This window comes from Labrus mixtus, chromosome 4 (assembly GCF_963584025.1).
Source record: "Labrus mixtus chromosome 4, fLabMix1.1, whole genome shotgun sequence".
Classification (NCBI taxonomy): domain Eukaryota; kingdom Metazoa; phylum Chordata; class Actinopteri; order Labriformes; family Labridae; genus Labrus; species Labrus mixtus.
In genome coordinates this window covers 7371868-7393630 of record NC_083615.1, presented here as the reverse complement: position 1 = coordinate 7393630, position 21763 = coordinate 7371868, and the positions used below count along the sequence as shown (strand labels likewise).

Sequence of the window (21763 nt, the reverse complement as noted above, 5' to 3'; positions counted from 1 at the left end):
TGGGATGCATATTGGATGTACAAAGTGCAGGATTGTCACAACGAAGTCCAGGGTAAAAATCCCAGCCCTGGCCAGTGGTTAGATTTAGATAAAACAAAGCTTTTTAGTCTTTAAAAACTTAATTTGAAAAAAGGTTAACAGTTGAACAATGCTGAAGTCACTGCAAGAGTAAGCTGTGCTGATGCAGCACTGCGCCGGTCCAGCAGAAACAGATCCCAGATCAAGCACAGTGACCTCTAATAGAGGGCATGTCATTGTGATTATGTGGTATGAAATGTGATTGATTAAAGGCAGGCAGCCAGTCATTAGGCAGACAGAGCCCTACAGCTGAGTGCCACTTCACTTGACTCTGATTTTTTTTAATCTGCATGCATTTAAAGATAATTGATTCTGATTCAACCTGTATCTTGTAAAACCCAGGAACACAGGTCACCTACTTTAAGTTTAATGTTGGTCAAAAATTGTACATGATTCAGCTCAACTTCCCTTCGCTGTTAAACGTATAGGTCCATAGATGGCAGGATTTGGCATTGCAGCCCCACTACATGTCCTTAGCATTTCTTAAATCACCAGTAAGGTGAATGTTGCTAGACTTCACTTCTAACATTTATAAACCAGCGAGGGGAAATGGTCTATGCTACAGATGTACACTCGAGCCTTCCTGTTGTTTACTTGGCTGGGACACTGTTTTTACATTTGATATTCCACCTTAAATTAAATGGAGCAGTGAATAACTCCTAGTTTCCTGCTGGGAATGGTGGTAGTTCTGCTGCCAGCCTCTTGGAAAGTGGTCCTCTCTGGAGCTACTCTGTAAATGGATCTTATTTCAATTCTTGACAGAGCCGCACAGGATCCCCAGAGCAGGGTCAAGATGGGATGACAATCTGGCTATTGGCCTTATGACCCTGTGAAAACTGCAATCAACCACATCCTCACACACAAGATGATGCATGTCTTATTTTTCTTACTTGTTAGTATGGCTATATATACAGTATATAAGATATATACTACACTTGTGTATAAATGGCTCAAGCATTTCTTTTCACCTTATACTGGTAACCTCAGTTGTTTTGGGGTGGTGGAGGGGTGTAACCAAAGACTGCACAAGTAATCGATGTGGCTACAATGCCATCCCCAATTTGTTTTCCAAATCTCCAAAGGCTGTGAATCGGGCAAACTGTAGGACACAAAGGCCGTGTATACATGGACAAAGTCTCAGTAATGTCACCCATTGGTTACTAAAGGGGACTGACAAACAGCTACAACAAGCCCGCCTGTCAGTCAGATTAGCCACGCCCCTTATTATGAATAACTCTTATATCTAACAAATAATCAAGACAGATTAGAAAAACAGCTTCATACGATCCAGGTGGTTTTTTTTGACAAGCTGTCTACTCATTACTACGACCACTGGCCACTTGCCAGGGAAAATCTAAATTGTATGAATATAAACCCCGAATGTGCTAACAAGCCAATTATGGTCACACTGAAATCTGCTCATTTATACTAACATACCAATAAAGTAATACTTGTTATTATGAATACTTGGCATTAGAATAAATTAGCTTGGTTGACACCTAGCATACAGCCAGCAGCATCCAGCTGTCACTCAAAGTGGCTGCATCTCTAAATATTCATATATAAAGCCTTCATATAATTAGGATGAGTTATGAAAATTCATCCCCCGCACAGTTTTCATAGGGAAATCAGCTATAGAGGCCAAAACGTTGTTTTCGTTCTGGGATATAAACGTGTATTTCTCTTGCAAAGCATCTTAATATTAGCTCTGGTTGGGATTGACTCTGTTTAGGAACCAACCTCAAGTGGATAATTGGGTAACTGCGGTTTTTGAAGTCATTTGGCTTTATTTCTCAACCCTGAGTTTGACACTTCACTGTTCATGCAAAGACACAATACGGTGTTAACAAGGTTCCTGTAATCTTTGGATCATTTCTGGATCACTCACTGGTGTGAGACCAATTAACACACAGCTGCTTAATGCACAAAATAGAGTAAGACTAAATAAATAAATGTTAGTCATGCCTATCTTGATAAACGTGTTATTCTTATTATAAAGCATTCAAACAAAGCATAAATACAGCTAATCTTGTTAAAAAAAATCCTTTTCTGTCATTTATATCATCATCCTTAAGGTGTGCTATTTCTCTGCATGACTAACAACCATGAAGGCGCAGCAGTTCCTCAATCTGTTATTCTATAAAAAGTCCCCTCTCACTTCCCTTGATCTCTTTATCTCTGTAATCTTCCACAGAGGCCGTATATTCCCTGAACACATGATTAAAACGTATATACAGCATCATTTGCATAAACACGGTTACTTTCAAATGAGCTGCCTTATTACAGATGCATACTGTATCTACTGTCAAATCACACCGACTGATTTACCACACAACGGCTAAATGCTACTCCTACATGAGGGGACCTCGAGCCAAGCCGCATCCAAACTTTCATTTGTGATATTTCAGAGTGTACTCTTTGACAGTGTCAGCTTTCATAAGAACAAATGTTTGCCTCAAGCTTCACGTGTCAGTTGCGAGCGGGCCCATGCCAGTTTTGGTCATGATTCATAGGTTAATAGACAAGACATTTTGGGTGAGTGTTGCTTTCGGTGTTTTAGCTTTGGCAACCAGTGCGATGGGTTTTTATTTTAAAAGTCCTCATGTGCAGTCATCCTGAAGCCTCCCTCCTGCCTGGCTTTCAGTTATCTAAGCCCCCTGGAAGAACTGCAAGGGACCGCTATCATCTCCTTCTGCTGCCTGCTCAGTCTATTTGCTTATTGCTGTTTATAGATGCATCAGCAAGACATTTTTAGAATATGTGCTAAGCCAATTTGATTTCTATAGGCGACTTCACATTTTTTTTTAATGAGGTTCCAGCTATTTTTCTTCTTCCTGTTTTTTTTCGTCCTCTGCTATTTGTCTTTCACCAAAACACCAGGTCAAATTCCTTGTATGTGTTAATATACTTGACAATAAAACCATTAAAAATGATTTTGTAATGAGAAACAAAGGTGATAAGAACAATTAAAAATCATAAAATAGTGTGTTTAAGCTGCTGCCTGTGGTTGATGATTGTCAGCATGGGCTCCTGTTGTAGGTGCTGGGTGGAATTTTTGCGGATATCAGAGCTCACATCTGTGTAGGGAAGCAGTATCTGTTTGGGATTCAGAAACCCTCTGCACACTCCTGTGAGCCCTGAGCTGTTTGATCCGTGACATAGTTGTGAGCGTGGATGAGATTGGACCCGACCAGATTCATAGCCTGATTCAATCCCTGGGGGGGCTTCACTTTTTTGTTGTTGATGCATTTACCAGGTGTCAGGAGTTCATGCTTGTTAGGGGGCTGATTTTCATTATGCAAATGCGAGGAAATAGCGATCTGAAAATCAAATATAGAATTTCAAAGAATTGCCATGATATTTCATCTCAAGTGGATCTAAAGTCTTGCCGGTTCATATATATTTTGTGCCTTTGCAAAATCATGTCTCTTTATGTCACTGAGCACTACAGAAGAGCCAGGTATTTAAAATAAAATGTTTTGACGGATGAAGAATCATTGATAATTTTGCAGCGGACGAGCATTTTAATAGTGCACTCCTCTCTAATTATGGTGTGATGTGGATAATATTGAGCGAGCATGTAGACTCTTGCTGCCTGCTAATTCAGTGCAAACAAACACAGCTGGGTGTTGGAAAGCAGCGCACTGCCAACTGAGACAGAGAGAGTGGTAGTTTCTCTCTCTTCTGTCTCGTCTTGTGTCTGTAGTCTCCTAGAAAAAACCCTCAGCATCACCCTGGGCAGTCCAATAGCAAGTCTTTTCTCACTCATCTGCAGTTCAAGAGCAAAAAAAAACAGGACTCCATATATATCCTCTTCATTGACATACAAACACTATCATGCCAAAAAGTAACAGCATCAGCAGGTTAACACTTAAACCTGTTGTGGTAATTTGGGGACTTAGTCAAGCATTTAATAGGGCTGTCGCGGTGAAGGAATTTTCTCCACGGTAAACCGGGGGGGCTTGGTATTATCGCAACCACCCGCTTTTTTATTTATTAATCAAATTTGTTTGTGCATCAGGGGTCAGAAACTAGCCTGCTATCAATCATATCTGGCCTGCAAGATTATTTTGAGTGTAACTTTTCTACAATTCTACAATTCACTTAGCAGACACTTTTATCCAAAGCGACGTACATCAGAGAGTAAGTACAACACAAGCAAGGATCTAGAAAAAAAGGGAACAATGTCAGTCAGAGCAAACGATCAGCTTTGAGTCCGATTGGACACACAGGTGCTGACAGGAAGTGACCAGAGGCAAAGCACAACATTGACGGCAGTTCTTGAGAGCTCTAATCAGTATAGAAACCATCTTATAAGTCATTGTTATCAAACAAAAACAATCGTCATTACCATCATCATCATCAATAATATCGAGACCATCATCATTAAGTTAGTAGGTATTCATGAAAGAGCTGGGTCTTTAGCTTTTTCTTAAAGTTGCAGAGGGACTCAGCAGATCGAATGGAGTTTGGAAGTTCATTCCACCACTGGGGGGCGACAGAGAAAAGTCTAGTCAGCGTCTTAGGACCCTGTTGTGAAGGTTGGATCAGACGCCTTTCATTGGCAGAGCGTAGTGGGCGGGAGGGAGTGAATGTAGACCTGGATGAAAGAGTTAAAGTAATGAGGAGTCGTTTTTGTCGCTTTTTGTAAGCGAGCAGCAGAGTTTTAAATTTGATGCGAGCAGTAACTGGGAGCCAGTGTGAGGAGATGAACAGCGGAGTGACATGTGCTCTTTTAGGAAGGTTGAAGAGCAGTCGTGCTGCTGCATTTTGTATCATCTGCAGGGGTTTGATAGTGAATGTAGGAAGACCTGCTAGTAGAGCGTTGCAATAGTCGATGCATGATATCACAAGAGCCTGTACCAGGAGCTGTGTAGCGTGTTCTGACAGGTAAGGTCTGATCTTCCTGATGTTGTACAGGGCAAATCGACATGACCGGGCAATCGAGGCTACTTGAACCTTAAAAGTTAGCTGGTCATCAATCATGACACCCAGATTCTGGGCAGACTTTGTGGGCATGAGTTTGGTTGTTCCAAGCTGGATATTGATCTATGGTTGCATAGAGGGACTGGCTGGGATGACAAGGAGCTCAGTCTTTGAAAGATTGAGTTGAAGGTGGCGTTCATTCATCCATTTAGAGATATCGGCAAGGCATGACGAGATTCTTGCTGAGACTGTAACATCGTCTGGCGGGAATGACAGGAAGAGCTGGGTATCGTCAGCATAGCAGTTGTATGAGAAGCCATGAGTGCGTATTATTGAACCAAGTGAGCTTGTGTATATGGAGAAGAGAAGGGGACCAAGCACTGACCCTTGAGGTACCCCTGTGGATAAGCTGTGCGCTTTGGACACTTCTCCCTTCCACGACACTCTAAAGGATCGCCCAGAGAGGTAGGACACGAACCAGCAGAGGGCAGATCCTGAGAGGCCAAGTTCAGAGAGCGTGGATAGGAGGATTTGATGGTTGACTGTGTCAAAGGCAGCAGACAGGTCTTGCAGTAATAGAACTGAGGACTGACCCGCAGCTCTGGCAGCTCGTAGCGATTCTGTTACTGACAGTAGTGCAGTTTCAGTAGAGTGGCCCCGCTTAAAGCCTGACTGATTTGTGTCAAACAGATCGTTTCTGGACAGGAACTCAAAGACTTGCTTAAAGACTGTGCGCTCAAGTAATTTTGACAGAAAGGGCAGAAGAGAAACCGGTCTGTAGTTTTCAACCTGGGCTGGGTTTAGTGTGGGTTTTTTGAGCAGAGGGGTGACCCGACCGTTGGGGAACACACCCGTTGACAGAGAGGAGTTGATGACATGCTTAAGTGCAGCATTAAGCGGAGAGGAAATGGTCTGCAGGAGGCTTGACGGTATTGGGTCCAGAGGACAGGTGGTGGGCCGAGAGTCTAGCACAAGCTTAGAGACTTCGTCCTCAGTCAGAGAGGAGAATGAGTCGAGTGAGGCACTTTTGGTTGGTGCCTTTGGGCTGAGTTGGTCAGGCTCAGAAAACCGGTTACTGATGGTTGCAACCTTTTGAGTAAAATACGAGGCAAACATGTCTGGTGTGAACAGATCGGAGGGTGGAGGAGGAGGTGGTTGAAGCAGTGAGTTAAAAGCAGAAAACATTTTTCTTGTATCTGTGGCATTGCATATCTTGTTCTGATAATATGTTGTCTTGGCCGTTTTCAGGCTGGAGGAGAATGGGACAAAACCTTTTGCATACAAAAAAGTGCAAGACAGTTTCCTTTTTAAAAACCTGCACTGTACGATTTGGCTACAGAATACATTATGTGACGAGAGAGAGAATGTGCTGATAAGCTGAATGGACCTCACTGAGTTCTGGGCAAGTTGAGCCAGTTTTCACATTAAATATGTACTAAGTCTGTTGTTATGTTTTCTGGAGTCGAGTCTTATTCTACAGGTTTTTAAGAAACAAACTGTCGTGGTTATAACTGCTGCTGTATTTCAGCACCAGGCACTGTTCATGTTTTGAATGTTGGTGTCTGTTACTAATTGTCACGGTGTAGTTATTAAGAAAATAATAAAATAAGTAAATGTCACAATCAAAATCATCTTGCTGGCCAAATACTATTTGCGAGGAAAAGAGATGTTTCCTTGTTTTACTGGGATCCCTTTGGTACAGATTAAATATTGCATCATCTAAATTAGCTGGTTCTCCTTTTTCATTTGGCCGAAAGTCGAAATGTTCCCAAAGGGGTGAAGTTACATTCGGTTTAGCTACCAGTACAGTTGCCTTTGTGTCTGTCTGAACATTAGGTAGGGTGAGGTGACACACGTGCGGTTATGGCGGTTGCCTAATTCATTGTGGTTGGCTTGCTTATACCATAGTATTTCATTTTTGTGGTTACCGCAAAAGCTTTAGCATTTAAAACACAGTGAAGATATCTCTGACTACTCAAGATCTCTTATTTCAAATTAGCGTTTTTCACGTGTGAAAAAATCTTCACTTTGAGGTTTCTGAACTTTTTTGGGGGGGGGGTTGTCATTGCAGAGGAGGAGGATAGCTTGTGGCAAAGAGTTGGAGTTGAACCCCGGGCCACACGCTTCAAGCACTATAGCTTCTGTACATGGGGTGCATGATATAACCGCTACATATAAATAACTCCAGAATAAAACAAATTATAGCAATCTAAACTCACTCTCACTGTTTAGTCTGGCTTAAACGCACATTATGTAAATTCTGCCACCAGGGGGCTCTCAATCAAAACAATAACAAAAGATGACTGGGAGGCTGATGAAAACAGACTCTGAGTTGACCGTAGTCAAGATGAACGGGCGAAACAGACCTGAGGACGACAATACGTTTACCGGCGATGTATCCAACTATAAATCACATGATGTGCAAATACAATTTAAATGACTAATGAAAATAATTGGATATCATATATACTGCATTTCTGCCAATATATAACGATACATTTTTTGCACTTTGATTTCAAGCCTTTTGATTGCCCTATCTATGTTGAGGATCTGTTAATAGGTTCCAATTATGTGAATTTTGATTCAGCTGCCTTCTTGACAGTGCACCTGCCCATATATTATACTAGACTGCAGTAATTTCAATTTATAACACATGCTCTGTTGGGGTTTAATGGTTAAAACATGTATTTTTGGACAACTTGAGGCATTTTGAATATCTCTTATAATTGGTTCATCATATCAGTTGGAGCTATTTTGAACTCTCGGCTCAGAGCCAGACAGCTCTCAATACTAATTGTGTGAAACCTTTTGTCCTTTAACAAAAAGACGGCTGGTTTGAATTAGACATGAGTATTTTCAAGGGTCTTTGAGTACAGGGTGAGGAGGATGGGGGGAATAGCTCACTTTTCCATTGATTTGCTTTAACCCCTCATTTGGGGTATTGAGCTAATTTCTTTATTGTTTCTTGTCTTATGTTCTTCAAGCTGCTAAGCGTTGTAATATTCATCACTATGGATCCCTGCAGCCTCCTAAACTCCCAGGGAAATAAAAGAAGAGTGTGTGTTCTCCAGTCTTGTGAATGAGCTTAAGGAAAGGTGTAGAGGCGATGGTTTTGAGGCTGTGTTTGCCTTTGTGTGCATGTGAAAAAGGAGTGTGGGATTCAAAGCCCACTGCGCTGAGTGCGAGAGCCCTTCCTTGTTTTCACATCCAATCCACTCAGGACGATCTGTCACTCATTGTTTCTCTCCGTTCCCCTTTCACACCTGTCTCTTCCTGGTATCCTTTTGTCTCTCTTGCCGTCCTGCGCTGTCCTTGTTTACTCTCTTGCTAGCTGCCTCCCTTTTTTTTTTTTGCCTTCTAAATTTGATTTCTATTTTAAGCCCTCACTCCTCTTTCCGTACTGGACTCTCACTCCTCCTCTGTGTCTTCCCACCGTCCTGAAAATTTCAGGAATACATTGAATGATATATGAGTTTCCTTTGATAGCCGGTCCTCACCTGACAGACATCCAGACTGGTTAACCTTTCCCGAAATGACTACACAAGAAAACAGTGTTTTTGTTGTTGTTGTTGTACATGTTTGTGTTGATTATTTTTGTCTTTGGAAGACTCTACCTCTTGGGCATGCAGATGTTTTGTAGCTGCAATGGTAGACTGTTGGTGCAGAAAATAATGAGAGGTGATGTTGGATACAGCAATGAAAACAGCTATGAAAGGCCTGAAGTAGACTATAAAAAATTAAGAAAGGTGCCTTTAATGAAGGCTGACAACATATACTGCTATGTTGGGATGTTTTATATACGTGTATTTGCCATCATTTCCTATGTCTATGTCTGCTAATAAAGAGACAGCTTATCTAGGAGTCAGTGTTTCAATCACAAACACTCTTCTTGTTTGCAGCTGTTTAACTATTCGTTCCTGTCACATCTCTGTTTATTCATTTGTTGACCTTCCTGTTTCAGGTTAGTGCTGATTATACAACAGAGGTGCAGCTTTGTTTTCATCATGTGTGATTGATATCATTTTTGCTCAGAAGGGCCATTGTGCACTTTTATCACTTCTGCTCAGCAACGCTTTTGTCGACTCTCCAACAATATCGAGAGCCACAATATCCAAGATGTGGCCTGTCGTTTGAAATGAGAGCTGTGTTATCTGGAACTTATAGACACCGCATCAACTGGTTCTGGAGCTCTGTATATAGGCTGTTGCACAATCTGCATGTTCATAAACCTCTGCTAATTATAGGTAATGCATGCCTCATATCGAGCTGAGTCAATCCAGACTCTGTCGCCTCTAACCTGTAACCTGAATTTGTGTTCATGATGACAGGTGGGACATGAGTAGTAGTACATGTTGGATATTCTTACTCTTTGAATAAGACTGGTAATCAGAGACCATTTGCAGGGCTCCTAATAGGAACCTTTCTTCTTTTGTTTGTGGTGCTAGTTGATCATGTGTCATTCTCTGGGAGGGCCATACACTGAGATACAAACCTGCCCTGTAACCTCTACTGGACCTGTTCCATGCTGCATAAATCTGAGACTCAAATTCAACCTGAGACCCAAAGCTTTATAAAAGTTCATCTTCTAAGAGACAAAGTAATTCATACAGCACTGGCCTTTCAAAAATAAAGAAACACAGTTTAACTAGAACATTTGTTGTGTGTTGCCATTACACTTCATCAGTTTTCAAGAAGCTGTCATCAACTAACAGTTTGTTGTATGTCAACCATTTTTGATTATTTGCTAAATTCCGACTTTGCACATTCAGCTGTTCCAAGTGATCTCAAGTTCTGCCTGTTGGTGTCTGTTCTGTTTCCAACATTAGGAAAAGCAAGTGACCAAAAAGAGGAAGGATAGGAAGATTGGATAAAAAATTGGAATATCATCCTTTAATACTTACAGGCTATCGTAGCTTACTGGCTCATGATAAGCAGCAATAGAAAATTGGCTTCAATTGAAAAAATAAAAGTCGAATTATCTTCACCTGGTAATCGTTGGTGCCGTTTCTGTGTTTTTCACAAGCAGCAACCTCCAGTGTTGAAAAATAAAGTAAATGAGGAAGTTAAAGAAGTACAATTTCCGAGTGTCCTCTTGAGGCCGGCTTCAAAAGTCCTGGAAGTTTCGTTGACACCCATGTTAAAATTTATATTTTGACAGCAGAACTATACATTTTCACAACCTGCTTAAAAAAATAGTTTTGGTCTGAATAGCTCATGTCTGTACAAGTACTCAATGTAGGAGTTTGAATTTTTGTATCGCTTTTGATTGTATTAAGGCGAAGAGTCATGCATAACCTGGGGTGTGGCTGATTCGACTCACGACTCACAGGTGGGCACATTGTAGCTGTTTGTCAGGAGTCCTTTGGCCCGCCTCAGCTCTGCCTTTTTGCTTGTTTCTGAGTTTACTGGAAGTTAGTTTGAGCATTTCAATATGGTGACTGCCATTATTGGGCTTCAAAAACCAAACGGGTAAAGTCACTGAGACTGCATCCATGTTATGTACAGTCTACCTGTTCAGGGCTGTTTCTAAGGGCATAGTGGATCATCATTACTCCAATCAGCAAAATTAAATTAGGTGATCTGAATTTGAGGAAAAAAAGGCATGCATCAGGTATGCCATGTTGCTCTTCCCAGTGGGCTGAAGATTAGTGATACATAATATTTGAACATTTAAAAAAAATCCTGTTCCAGATGGTACTGGAAGTCTATTGAACTTTGGTAAGACTTATCTTGAAGCTTGTTTGAAGAGTAAAGTGGAAGCAGGGAGGCTGCCTTGTCCATACATAACCATAGTCTGGCTTTCCAGGTTCAGACTCAATGATGCCTATCGTTGTCTGATTAACAATATATGCCTCTGGGAACAGATACAAATTTCAAAAAAGAAATCAGTAGCAACAAAACGACTTCCTTTTTCGTGCAGCGTTTATCTCTTTAACATAGACGTGGTTATCTGTCCATGCCATCGCGGAGGAGCACCTGTTCAGCTGTTCAGTCTCAGTTCAACAGCAGAAGTTAAACAGCGGTTTCATTCGGTCTAACTTCAGCAGTCCACACCTTTTCCTGGGAGCTCCTGAGCTCTCTTAGGTTCCTCGGGATCGTTGGTGGACGGCCTGCCTGAACAACCATGAGCCTGACAAAAGAAACCAATTTCCATGTGACGTATCTGCTATTGAAAGGAAACGAAAGACATTAGGATTCAGATTTGTTAAAAGTTAAAAAGTCAAGCATTGTCATGTCTGCCCTCAAGAGAAAAAAACATTTAAAACGTTTCTGAAATGGAGCTTGCATTGTTCATTTCTGATTTGTTACAAGGAATCAGGGAATTAAATTGGCTTTCGCCGCAAAGCATCAAGCAGATTTGTGTCTCAGGTTTAAATGTTTGATTTATCCTGGATTGTTAGCTTTATATCTGTTTAAAGAGAGAAATAAATCATCATCAGAATACTGCTGATAGGAGATGGTATGATATTAGCGCGGATAACTTTCCGTCTGTTTTTTTTTTACTGTTCACACAGACTGTTTTTACCTTAACACACCTAAGCCTGCTGATACATAATTGGTTAATACAGCTTGGACTACAGATATACTACAAACAGAAACCAGAACACCCATGCTGTACTGTGTACAAAATCTACATTTTAATGTGGAATCTGTAAATAGAGTGTTGCACCCATGGAGTAAGCGTACCACAGGAAATTGCTCCCTTGCCAATTTAAGTTCCAGTTGTCTGAGTCAACCCACAGCAGCAGTTCGGTATGTTTTACTGCCCCCTTATTTCCTGGGATGGAGACTCGATGTGTATCAGTGGATCACTTTCTGGGAAGCTTGTGTTGTATTTTGTAGGGGGGTGGGGGGGTGGGACAGCTTTAGACTCATCACTTCCCTTTCCCCTTAAGCACAGTGTCAATAGCGATTACCTGCATTGTGACATGTGTGAAACACCTTTAACTGTAATGAGCTTTTCCAGTATAGCGCACCCAGCAGACCTCACTTTCTGGAGCCTTTAAATTGCCATTATTTCCATGGTTACAGCAGGTCATGCTCTGGCTGTTTAAAAATCAGGCTGGTGCAGGACTTTCAAGAAGGCGTGTATCTGCAGTACCCAGCGGATTACCTCAAAGAAGCAATTGCCATGTAAATATCAGAGTAGTGCGAATGATAATCATAGTCAGAAACGGCTCTCCACTGCAGATTTGATTTGACTTTGATGAGTGTAATCAGGAGACCATCAGGCAAAGGACTGGTGGCATAGTGTTCCTGAGATAATAGGAGAGGCATTTACACTTCAAATTAGTAAAGCAAAAACACAGCTTCAAAGGACAAATCCGAGCTAACCTTTTGTGTCTGTGCTTTCTCTGTCCTCCCCTCCCTCTGCTTGGCTCAAGGGGAAGAGGAATAAGCCAGGAGTGGAAACGGCAGACACTCCAGACTCGGCACGTGGGCGAGGGGAGAAGAAAGCCATCAAGTAAGTGCCTAGTAGCTGCTTTGTGGAAGAATAATCTGGTGATAATTAACTACATTTGGTTCAGCTTTGAGTCCCTCGATATACACTCCTCAAACTAGTTAGCAATTGAAGCCTGCCATTTTTTATCTTGAACGGCCCGATCGCCACAAGAGCATGTTCGAGCAGACATTAAGTTAAAGGTTAGTGATTTAATCAGCATAGATTACATCTACATTATCTTACCTGTGAAGCTTTTGGCTGGACCAGTCTGCTCCTGCACTTATCTTATGGGTTGGAAGATAAGTCTCCTTAAGTGCCGGCCTGAAGCCACGCCTCTGCCTGATTAAAATGCTTCGGAAGGGGGCAAGTGGGGCTTGAGCTCTTTGCAATGTCGGAGTTTAAATATTTGGCAGTATTTTGATCTAACATCTCTTGCAGGGCTCTGACTTAGATTAAGGTATTCTCTCTCTCGTGATGAAACAGGGCTGTAGGTCAGTACCAGAAAATGTCAGCTTTGTAATGCTAAGTACAAGACTATTCCACAAAATGCCTCCGTTAACCTGCTCCTCACCGCTTGTCTTCTGTAGCCTGCTGTTGTCTCAGTCGTATTTGAATGTCTGTGTTGACTTTTAATCTCTTGTAACGACAGTTTTAAGCACTAAAGGTGGAACATGTGAATGTTTTTTTTCTGACTCGAGGTCCTTGGCCTCTTAATTTTTGCATTTTCTTTCTCACTGGCTCCAGCTGATTGGTGTGCTGTCTTGGTCATTCCAGCTTCAAACTCTTTTCTCTTCGTGCATTGCCTTTCTTTCCTCTGCTCTGTCCGTATAAGCTACAGCTCTGACTGCTACTGTGTGACTTGTATGACATCAGTGATTCTACTCACCTTTTCTTCCTCTCCTTTGACTGTGTGCGATTTATCCCTCTGCCTTGTGTCTCACGTGTCCATGCTCACGTCGAGGATTTGGGGCCAGACTTCTGAATGTTTACAAAAATGTGCGTTGTCGTTGGTGCTGTGCAAGATGATCAGAACGTAATCACATGCTGTGTGTATTCATCAGATTATGACTTCCTCTTTTCTTGCTGCCTATCTCTTTTTTGACTCCTCTGCGTCTTTGCTGCAGCACGTTGCTTTATGAAATGATTTTGTGAATGCTTTTCTCCTCCAGGCTGCCCCCCCCTTTTCTTTATTTTTTTTAATCGGACCACTATGTTGATGTTTTTTTTCAACTTCTGGTCAGAAATTAGGAATTATTCTGCAGCTGTATGGGCGACCCTCTTCCTCAACACAAGCCCTTCCATCATCTCCAAAAGCAGCAGGTGCCTGATGCAAATGGTTGGTTGGTGCCAAGGCTGTCCATGGTTGTGTTGCTCTGACCTGTCTCTCTCTTTGGCCGCAGTGATCTAGACAGAGACTTTTGGAATAACAATGACAGCAGCACAGTGCAGCAGAGGTGGAGCTCCTATCCACCCAAGGAGTTCGTACTAAACATTTCTCCCTATGCCCCATATGGAGATCCTCGCCTCACACTCAAGTGAGTCTTGGTCCAAGGTTGGTAAGAGCCTTCCACCGGAGCAGGGCTGTAACGAGGCAGGGGCTATGCCACCTTACTACTAAACCCCATACCCCCCCCCCCCCCCCCCCCTTACTTTCACTTGCATTCCTCACCTCTCCCTTTCTCACACCTTCCCCGCCTTTTTTTTTTTTTTTAGCTGTGCAGTCACCAAGACTTGCCCCTCATCAGATTGAACCATTCAACGTCAATTTTATATTATTAAATCCAGCTCGCTTTATAATCTCCATTATCTTTCTTTCCTGAGGATAAAATGTTATTCCTGAGTAGCCGAGGATATAGCCAAAAACAATACAAAAAAGCCCGTTCCATAAATGTCATAGTGTTTAAATTTACATAAACTTCACATTTCTAGACTGTTTTTTAATGTGAGTTCCGTCAACAATGGTATAACGGCATCACTAAAAACCCACCCAGTGTTAACACACTGGAGGGCATGAATGGTTACTAATGATTAGTCATAATCTGTGAATGTAGGAAAATGTCATACACGCACATCACAGCATCCCCGCGACAGCCATCCGACCATTACTGCAACAGCATGCAGGCGAGCCTGATAGAAGCCCCAGGCTAATTCCTGCTGCAGCGCCACACATCCCGTCACCTTTTTAATGAACACAGAGGCTGCCCTCGTACGCCCCCCCACTCGCTACAGCCCTGCTGCTCCCACTAACTCCTGACCTCTAATCTCTCACCTCTTTCCCATGGGGCGTAACCATGGAGACGGACAACCCTCGTAGCTTTTCTCTCCTTTAAGACATGTGTACTTTAACCCACCTTCTCTATATTCTGTGTCTCTCCCTGTCTCGCTGATGTCAACTAAAATTTGTTTGTTGTTGTTGTTGTTGTGGAGGGTTGACCGTTAACCAGGTTGCAGTGTGGTGCCAGTGTTCACCTGTGGTTTACATCCATCTGTGGCTTCTCTCTGACCCTCATCAACCTATTATCTAATGTGTGCTGCAGTAACACTGGAGCACTTGAACTGTGGCTGCTGTCTATCATATTGGGAGATAAGGTAACAGTGTTTTTACCGGATGCAATAAAAGTGATATTTTTCACTCACTAAGCACTTGAATCCAATAAAGCCCTTCGCAAGGTCATACCTATCTCCCTCTGGGCACCTAGAAGACTCTAAGCTTAGACACCCTGCTGCCAGGCATACGTCTGATAAACTCTCTAATAACTGGTCATCTTTAATAGGCCTAGCTGTTGAGGACTGTGTGTTGAATTGCCTGGAGAGAGGAGGCAGTAGTGTGCTTAAGAGTGCAGTGGATAAATGGATTGCTGTCTAAAAACTCTTACCTGAAGGTGACGGCTGTTGATCTCGAAAGAGCCAAGTTTAAATCCTAGTGCTTGTGTTTTGAGAAGTTTATTTTATAAAAAAAAAAAAAAGGGAAAAAAAAAACACCTCAAGGTTGTCGTTTATTGTCTGTAAAGCTGTTTTCATCAAGTCCAGCCTTCACAAGTTTTTCTCAAGCCCAGTGCTCTAAAATTGATTTTATTTCACCTGCAGTGATGAAAAAACATCTTTTATATCAGTGGTGCGTGGGTTATGAAAAACTTTTAATTAAAAAGGAAAACGGTTTAAACATACATTTTACCTTTAGACGAGAACATAGGGACTACTTCTTGACGCCCACCAGTAATACCTGGCTGAAGCCAAAGGGCAGCTTGGAAATGATTTTCCTGTTTGAGCTTCTCCCGAGGTCAGCAGCCTTCACTCTCTGGAATGACATTCGCCCTAATCCATCAAACATGTTACCTTAGCTGCTAGATCGATGTCCATCTTTGAGGACTTGCGTTGGGTAACCAACCAACCAACCAAGAGTCTTGGAGGTTTCATTTTCATGGTTGAACTTTAATATTGATCCACATTGGAAAAAAACTGTTTCATTGGATTGACATGGCAACATTTTTAAATGTAGGTATCAGGCTTGGTAGTTAATAACTTCTATATATTTCACTCTATTTAATCAATCTCGTGGCTTTGAGATAAAAAGAAGTCAAAGGAATATATAGATGTATTTCTTTGTAAATCTACCTTCTGAATGATTGATATCTTAAAGGGATTTTCCTGTAAATACTCGTGGTGATTTATGGGCCCAGTTATTTATGTGATCCTACTTTTCATAAAGATTAAGGATGTCCTTCTTGTATCCGACTCAATATATTAGGCCCATGTCTCCCGTGTTGACCGTTGCTCCAGCTGTGTGATTCTGGCTGTTGCAGTGATTGATTACTTATCCACGTGCTCTGTCAGGTCAATTGGTCAGAACTAAATGTGAGACGTGACCTTCAAATGGACATGATACAAACTAAAAGCACCCTCCTTCCTCCTCCTCCTGTTTCACACGTACACACCGGGTGACAACCTCCTCTGTGCCTTTTTTTTTTTTTTTAAATTTTGTGTCACCTGGAGCAAGAGCAACATGCATATTAATGAAATGTAGTCATGGCACCAGAGGGCACTACAGTGCTTTATTTCTGATCAAAACTGCTTACAGTGCAGACACGACATTTTAGAAGTGAAACCAGGTTTGAGATGTAATATCACTTGAGTGACAGCACTCGTTATTCCTGAACTCATTTGGAGGTCGATATGATTAGATTGTCGTTAAGATTCCTCCTCCTGTGGAGTGCAGGTGTTTTTACCACGTCCTGTTTACTGTTATTGACACTAAGTAGAGATCAAATCACAAATAGATCTTTGAAAATATAATGATACACATTAAGATCTAAAAATACAGTCGAATCGATGCTTTACAGGAATGAACGTGTATTTAACCAAATGTCACGTTGCACAGCTTTCCAAATGAGTCTCTTATTTGCTCATGAGGCACACAGAGTTCTACCCTCCTGCTCTAAGTTGCTACCATTAGATTGTCTTGAATAGCAGCACATTTCAAGCCTCGAATGCCCAAATGAATGGGAGAATGAGAACTTAAAAAAAACAGAGTCCACACTCTGTTGCCGCTAGTGAATGCTGGCAGCTGTAGTATTGGTCCTCGGGGCCCAAAGGAGTGACCATTTGCTGGTTTTCCGCCCTCCACAGGCTCCCTCTTTAGTCCTCTCTCTCCCCTCCTCCTCCTCCTCCTCCTCTTCTTCTCCTCCTCCCTGCTCTCCTCACCTCCATGCCTCCTCCACCACACTGGAATCCAGACCTTTCTCATCTACCTGCCTCTCACTTGGCCTGGAAACTAGTCCTGCCCCCTCAAAACACTCCACTGATCTGTCTTACCTTCTTAGCCATGTGGTTGCTCGATGTATTTTCCTTCGTGGGTGTGAGTGTGTGTGCGTGTGCGTGGGTGTGTTTGCGTCCCGTCCTTCTCACACTCTTTGGTCTTTTTCTCCTCTGCCTGTCGTTATTCTCCTCTCCTCTGTACTCTCTGTCTGCCGTGGGACCTCCGCACCCTGTCTCTGTCTCTCAGTGGGGCAGTGTCAGGGGGTCAGAAGGGGGCAGCAACTGGGCATGGGGATGATGGGGGGGGTCCTTATCGCAGTGACAGCGTGAAGAGCATGGTAACAGAGGGAGTGAAGGCCGGGAAGTGGCAGACCGTCCAGGGCCACATGCACTCCGGAGGACTGCGACCCAGCGAGTGAGTTGTGAAACCGGGCAAAAGCAAACATTTCAGTCATTTCAGTGCGGCAGAAAAAAAAAAAAAACATGCAATCACAATGTTATTTCTTTGAGATGTTACCTCCCAGAAGCTATGATTAGATGAATGAAAGATTCTTTATTTTATTTTTTTTATGGCCAAGGAAGGTGCAGCTCAGGTTTCAAGGTGAGCATGTGGGCACAGATCAAGGCGTGAGCAACGGGGAGAGGTGATCTTGCGTCATCCTGAGAAGATAACAATAGTTCACTTGCACTGTATCACACCGACTCAACCCGCAGCTGCGCCTGTATAACTCTGCAGGAGAGTATGATTTATTTATGCGAGGAACTGCACTGCCTTGCAAGTGTGCTTTCGGAAATGCAACACAAAAAAAAAACGGTCTCGTTTTCACACACTGCCTGAAATAGTGCCTCACACCATGCCAACCAGCCCGTTTAATTAAAACTCCGCCTGAAACGTAAACTGCATGTTGCAAACCCGCAGCCATGATGTTTGACATGATTTAGGGTCTATACTCAGCGTCTCGCAAATGAGGCAGTTAACTCTTAGTTCTTGATGATTTTTTTTTACACCTCTCTCCAGCACCTCGTGTCTATGATTTCTTCCTCCACAACACATTTACGCTCATCACTTCCTCGCTCCTCATTCCTCCTCCTTCTTCCCTCATCTTTCTTTTTGCCCCCTGTCTATAATTGGATTCTATTTTCAGGCCGCTATAAGTGTCTGTGTCTCTAGTGTTGTGTCTCGCACCCCATTTTCTCTCACCCTCCGCTGTTATCGCTCCCTCACTCCTTCCGTCTTCTCCATCACCATGTGAGGCCACTCCTCCTCTTCTTCTTCTCTTCTCCTTTTGTACCCACAAACTTGTTCCATTTCTGCAAAACCTTCCATTTACCTTTTTTTTTTTTTAATCCTTATTTGTGACTGTTAGAGATCATGGACTGCACACTTAAAGCCTTATGCAAAATTGTGTTGGGTAAAGTATGCCAGGCGGAGTAAAAAGGCACATAACTGATGTGAATAGCGCTCTCATGACCCAATTCTGGTAGTCTGGGTTACACAGTGATCTCAGAGAGAGTGGAGGATATATTTAGTGAGTATAAAAAAATTACATTAAAAAGGTTACAGTAGATCCATCACAACGAAGGCAAGATGTATGTGTACATAAAATGTCAACAACATGCTACACACCCTCTGTTGTTATGACTACTGAAACACTCTGAGGAAAGGTGGCGGGCCCATGTAAAATAATTTATCAAGGGGAGGAGTAGAAACTGAGTGACAGAGGGAGGGAGTTGTACTGTCGGACTTGGTTGGCTGTCGGGATGTCTCCAGAGGTGCAGCATGTATTTAAAGACGAAAAAGACTAAGAGAGACAGGAAGACAGGCTATCAGGCATGTAAAAGTAGAATGCCGAGAAGGGGAAATGGGGATCTCTCATCACACCAAAAAAACCTCATCGCGGAGGCCAGGGAGCAGCAAAGCCGCCGCGCGCACGCCGCGACGGGGTCAAGCGGCGCAGAATGGCACCTTGCCCTTGCGGACCTTTCACATCCGAATCCTGCCTGCGCGGCACCCTTCCGCACGCAAACCGCACACTCAGGCGCGTAAGGCGCATGCAAACCTGACGCAGGCACGCAGGCGGAGCTCGCAGTCGGCACACTTGTGCTGGACTCAGGCCTATCAGCAGCACACAGCACACAACGATCACTCAGGCTGCACCTTCTACTGCTATTTCTGCTACTGCTGTTACTGCTGCTGCCTCACAGTGCTCTCCTTCTCTCTCCTCCTCCTCCTGTCTCCACCTCTAAACTCTCCAACCCCTGCCTCCCTCTCCTCAAACACCAATCTTCCTCCTTCCTCCTCCCCCTCCCCCTCCCCCTCCCGGTCATTAACCCCCTGTTTGGGTGAACTTTCCTGTATCTTTCCTGATGTCAACCTGACGTCCTTTGTTGTGTCCCCCTACTGCCCTGTGCCACCATGTCTCCTGTCTGACCTCATCACCTCTGAAAAACTCACCTCCTCCTGCCACGGCTCTCCTCCTTCTCCTCCTTCTCCTCCTTCTCCCCCGTCCTCCTATGCATCCTCCTCCGACTCCTTCCTCCCTCCTCAACATCCTGTCCTCTGCCGGCCGTGGCCTTCTCTACGCTCTCTCTCCTCCCTGCTCCTCTGCCCTCCCAGCTTTGGGGACACAGTCTTGTCTTATGCATCCACTTTGGATCACATCCCCACCCGGCCTCGGACGCTGCTGCGCCAGCAGAGTCTTCAGCAGCCTCTCGTCCAGCCCCCGGGCCCGGTCCTCGGCCATCCGCCCACCACATCCCAAAGCTTGGGACAATTACACACTGCGCCCGGACAGCCTGGGGGCGGTGGTGGGGTTGCTGGGACAGGAGAGGGCGGTGGCAGCGGTGGCGAGGGTGGGTGCGCGGGTACAAGAGGTGGTCCCCGGGGGGCACGGGGCGGCCCAGCCGGAGCAGGGGCCTCTCGAAATAGGGGAGGTGGAGCAGGAGGGAACCCAAATGCCAATCCTGGAAGCTGGGATTACATGATGGACCAGGTGAAGAATCGAGGCCTGGACGTCAAATCCTTCCTGTGAGTCTCTCCTAACTCCTCATTCATATCTCTCTGTAATGTCCTTTGTAGTGTCCCATGCTAATGCTTCTGTCTCTACATCTGATGTTAGTCTATGTCATGCTATGCTAGAGTCAAATTATACACGTGCTTTAGCTTAAATGCATAACCCTTAATTTCTTAGAGAATGGTTTATTTATTATGTATCTATGAGTAAGTAAAAACTAATCTGCTTTTATCTTTATCTTTGTGAAACTCTGTTCTCTGCCTATTGTTTTTTATTCACTTAGCATTTGATATCCAGGGAAGGATATTACTTCAGCCTGTAAATATAAATATTATGTGTTTGTGTGCATAGTTGTACAAATGTGCAATATGTAGTATACAGGTTTTTTTTTTTTATCTTTAAGGAAGGCTATATGAAATAGTGTATTTGGAGTATGTACTGTTTGAAACAACAAGCCTATTTAGTCCACGTAATAGCTTAGCATGTAAATGCAGGATGATGCAGATGAGGAGGCTAGAGGTCATCTTATTTGAAAAATGGATTATATATGTTACTAAGCATGGAGTTAATAATGTAAACAAGATGTTGACTTTGAGCTCTGAGTCCTGTGGGACTGCAGGAGATGGATCAACATCTCATATTGTGAAAGCATCATACATCACATCTTGGTGATTTTGTAACTATTCATTATGTTTGTTACATAATATTCTTCGAGATGCGTGACGTTATGTGTTCAATTGTCCAAATGAAAATCAGCTGAGCTCAGTGTTTACGGATTGTATAGACATTTGTGCTAAATCAGTGATAATCTGAAGAAATCAAATCACAAAGCTTCTTATGGAGGAAAAAAAAAAGCATTTTTCCTAATTTAGAATAAATGACATCACGTGCACGAAAAATGGCAAGGAACTTACAGCATATTGTGAGCTACTTTGTACCCCATTCTGTGATGAATTGTTCAATGTTTACACTGTTTGCTCTGCTAAGCAGTAACATCTGTTTGGATGGCATTCAGTCTGTCTGCTGCGATTGTCCTTACAGGATAGAGCTCGCAGTGCTAGTTTGTAATATTCATGAGACTGTGTCATAAAAAGTCACAATATATTTTCTATTCACACCATCCCACTCAATTAGTTGATGTTATTTTGGAGCCATGCTTTGGCCAACACAGAAATGTTTACTATCCTGCTCAGGAGACAACATTAAGCCTTATCTGTATTTCACAATGTGCAACAAAAAACTGCAACTGCTCTTCCGGTGTCAGCTTATATGCTGATTGTAAATCTGTGCCTGCTGGAGGTGCTGCTAGCTAGCTGACGTGTGTCACCATCCGTACATCACTTGGTCCGAATGGATCAGTTAAAGAACAAGGGTTAAGTAGCCGTGTGTAGATCTGTGCTAACCCTAAAGTATTGATGTTTTACGTCAGCAGCGCCATTACTTCTACGAGATGTTGTTACTTAAGGGCAGGAGTGGAGCGGGGGCACATGAAGGAGAGAGAGAGTGGTGACGGAGGGCAACATGTGTTTAATGTCCCTTTGCACTG

General features: G+C 43.1%; 1 protein-coding gene across 3 annotated transcripts in view; it reads left to right on the top strand.

The window, feature by feature from the left end:
* syt7a (synaptotagmin VIIa) overlaps positions 1-21763 on the top strand; it is an 87542-nt gene that overhangs the window by 37068 nt on the left and 28711 nt on the right. Inside the window, exons 1-2 of one of the 3 annotated variants that reach the window (XM_061035506.1) lie at positions 16077-17618; positions 19821-20231. In XM_061035506.1, the coding sequence (XP_060891489.1) occupies positions 17539-17618; positions 19821-20231 (491 nt within the window). In that variant the 5' untranslated portion in view covers positions 16077-17538. Of the gene's footprint in view, positions 1-12389; positions 12470-16076; positions 20232-21763 lie in introns of those variants that run through there. The other 2 variants (XM_061035507.1, XM_061035505.1) reach the window with 2 other exon arrangements.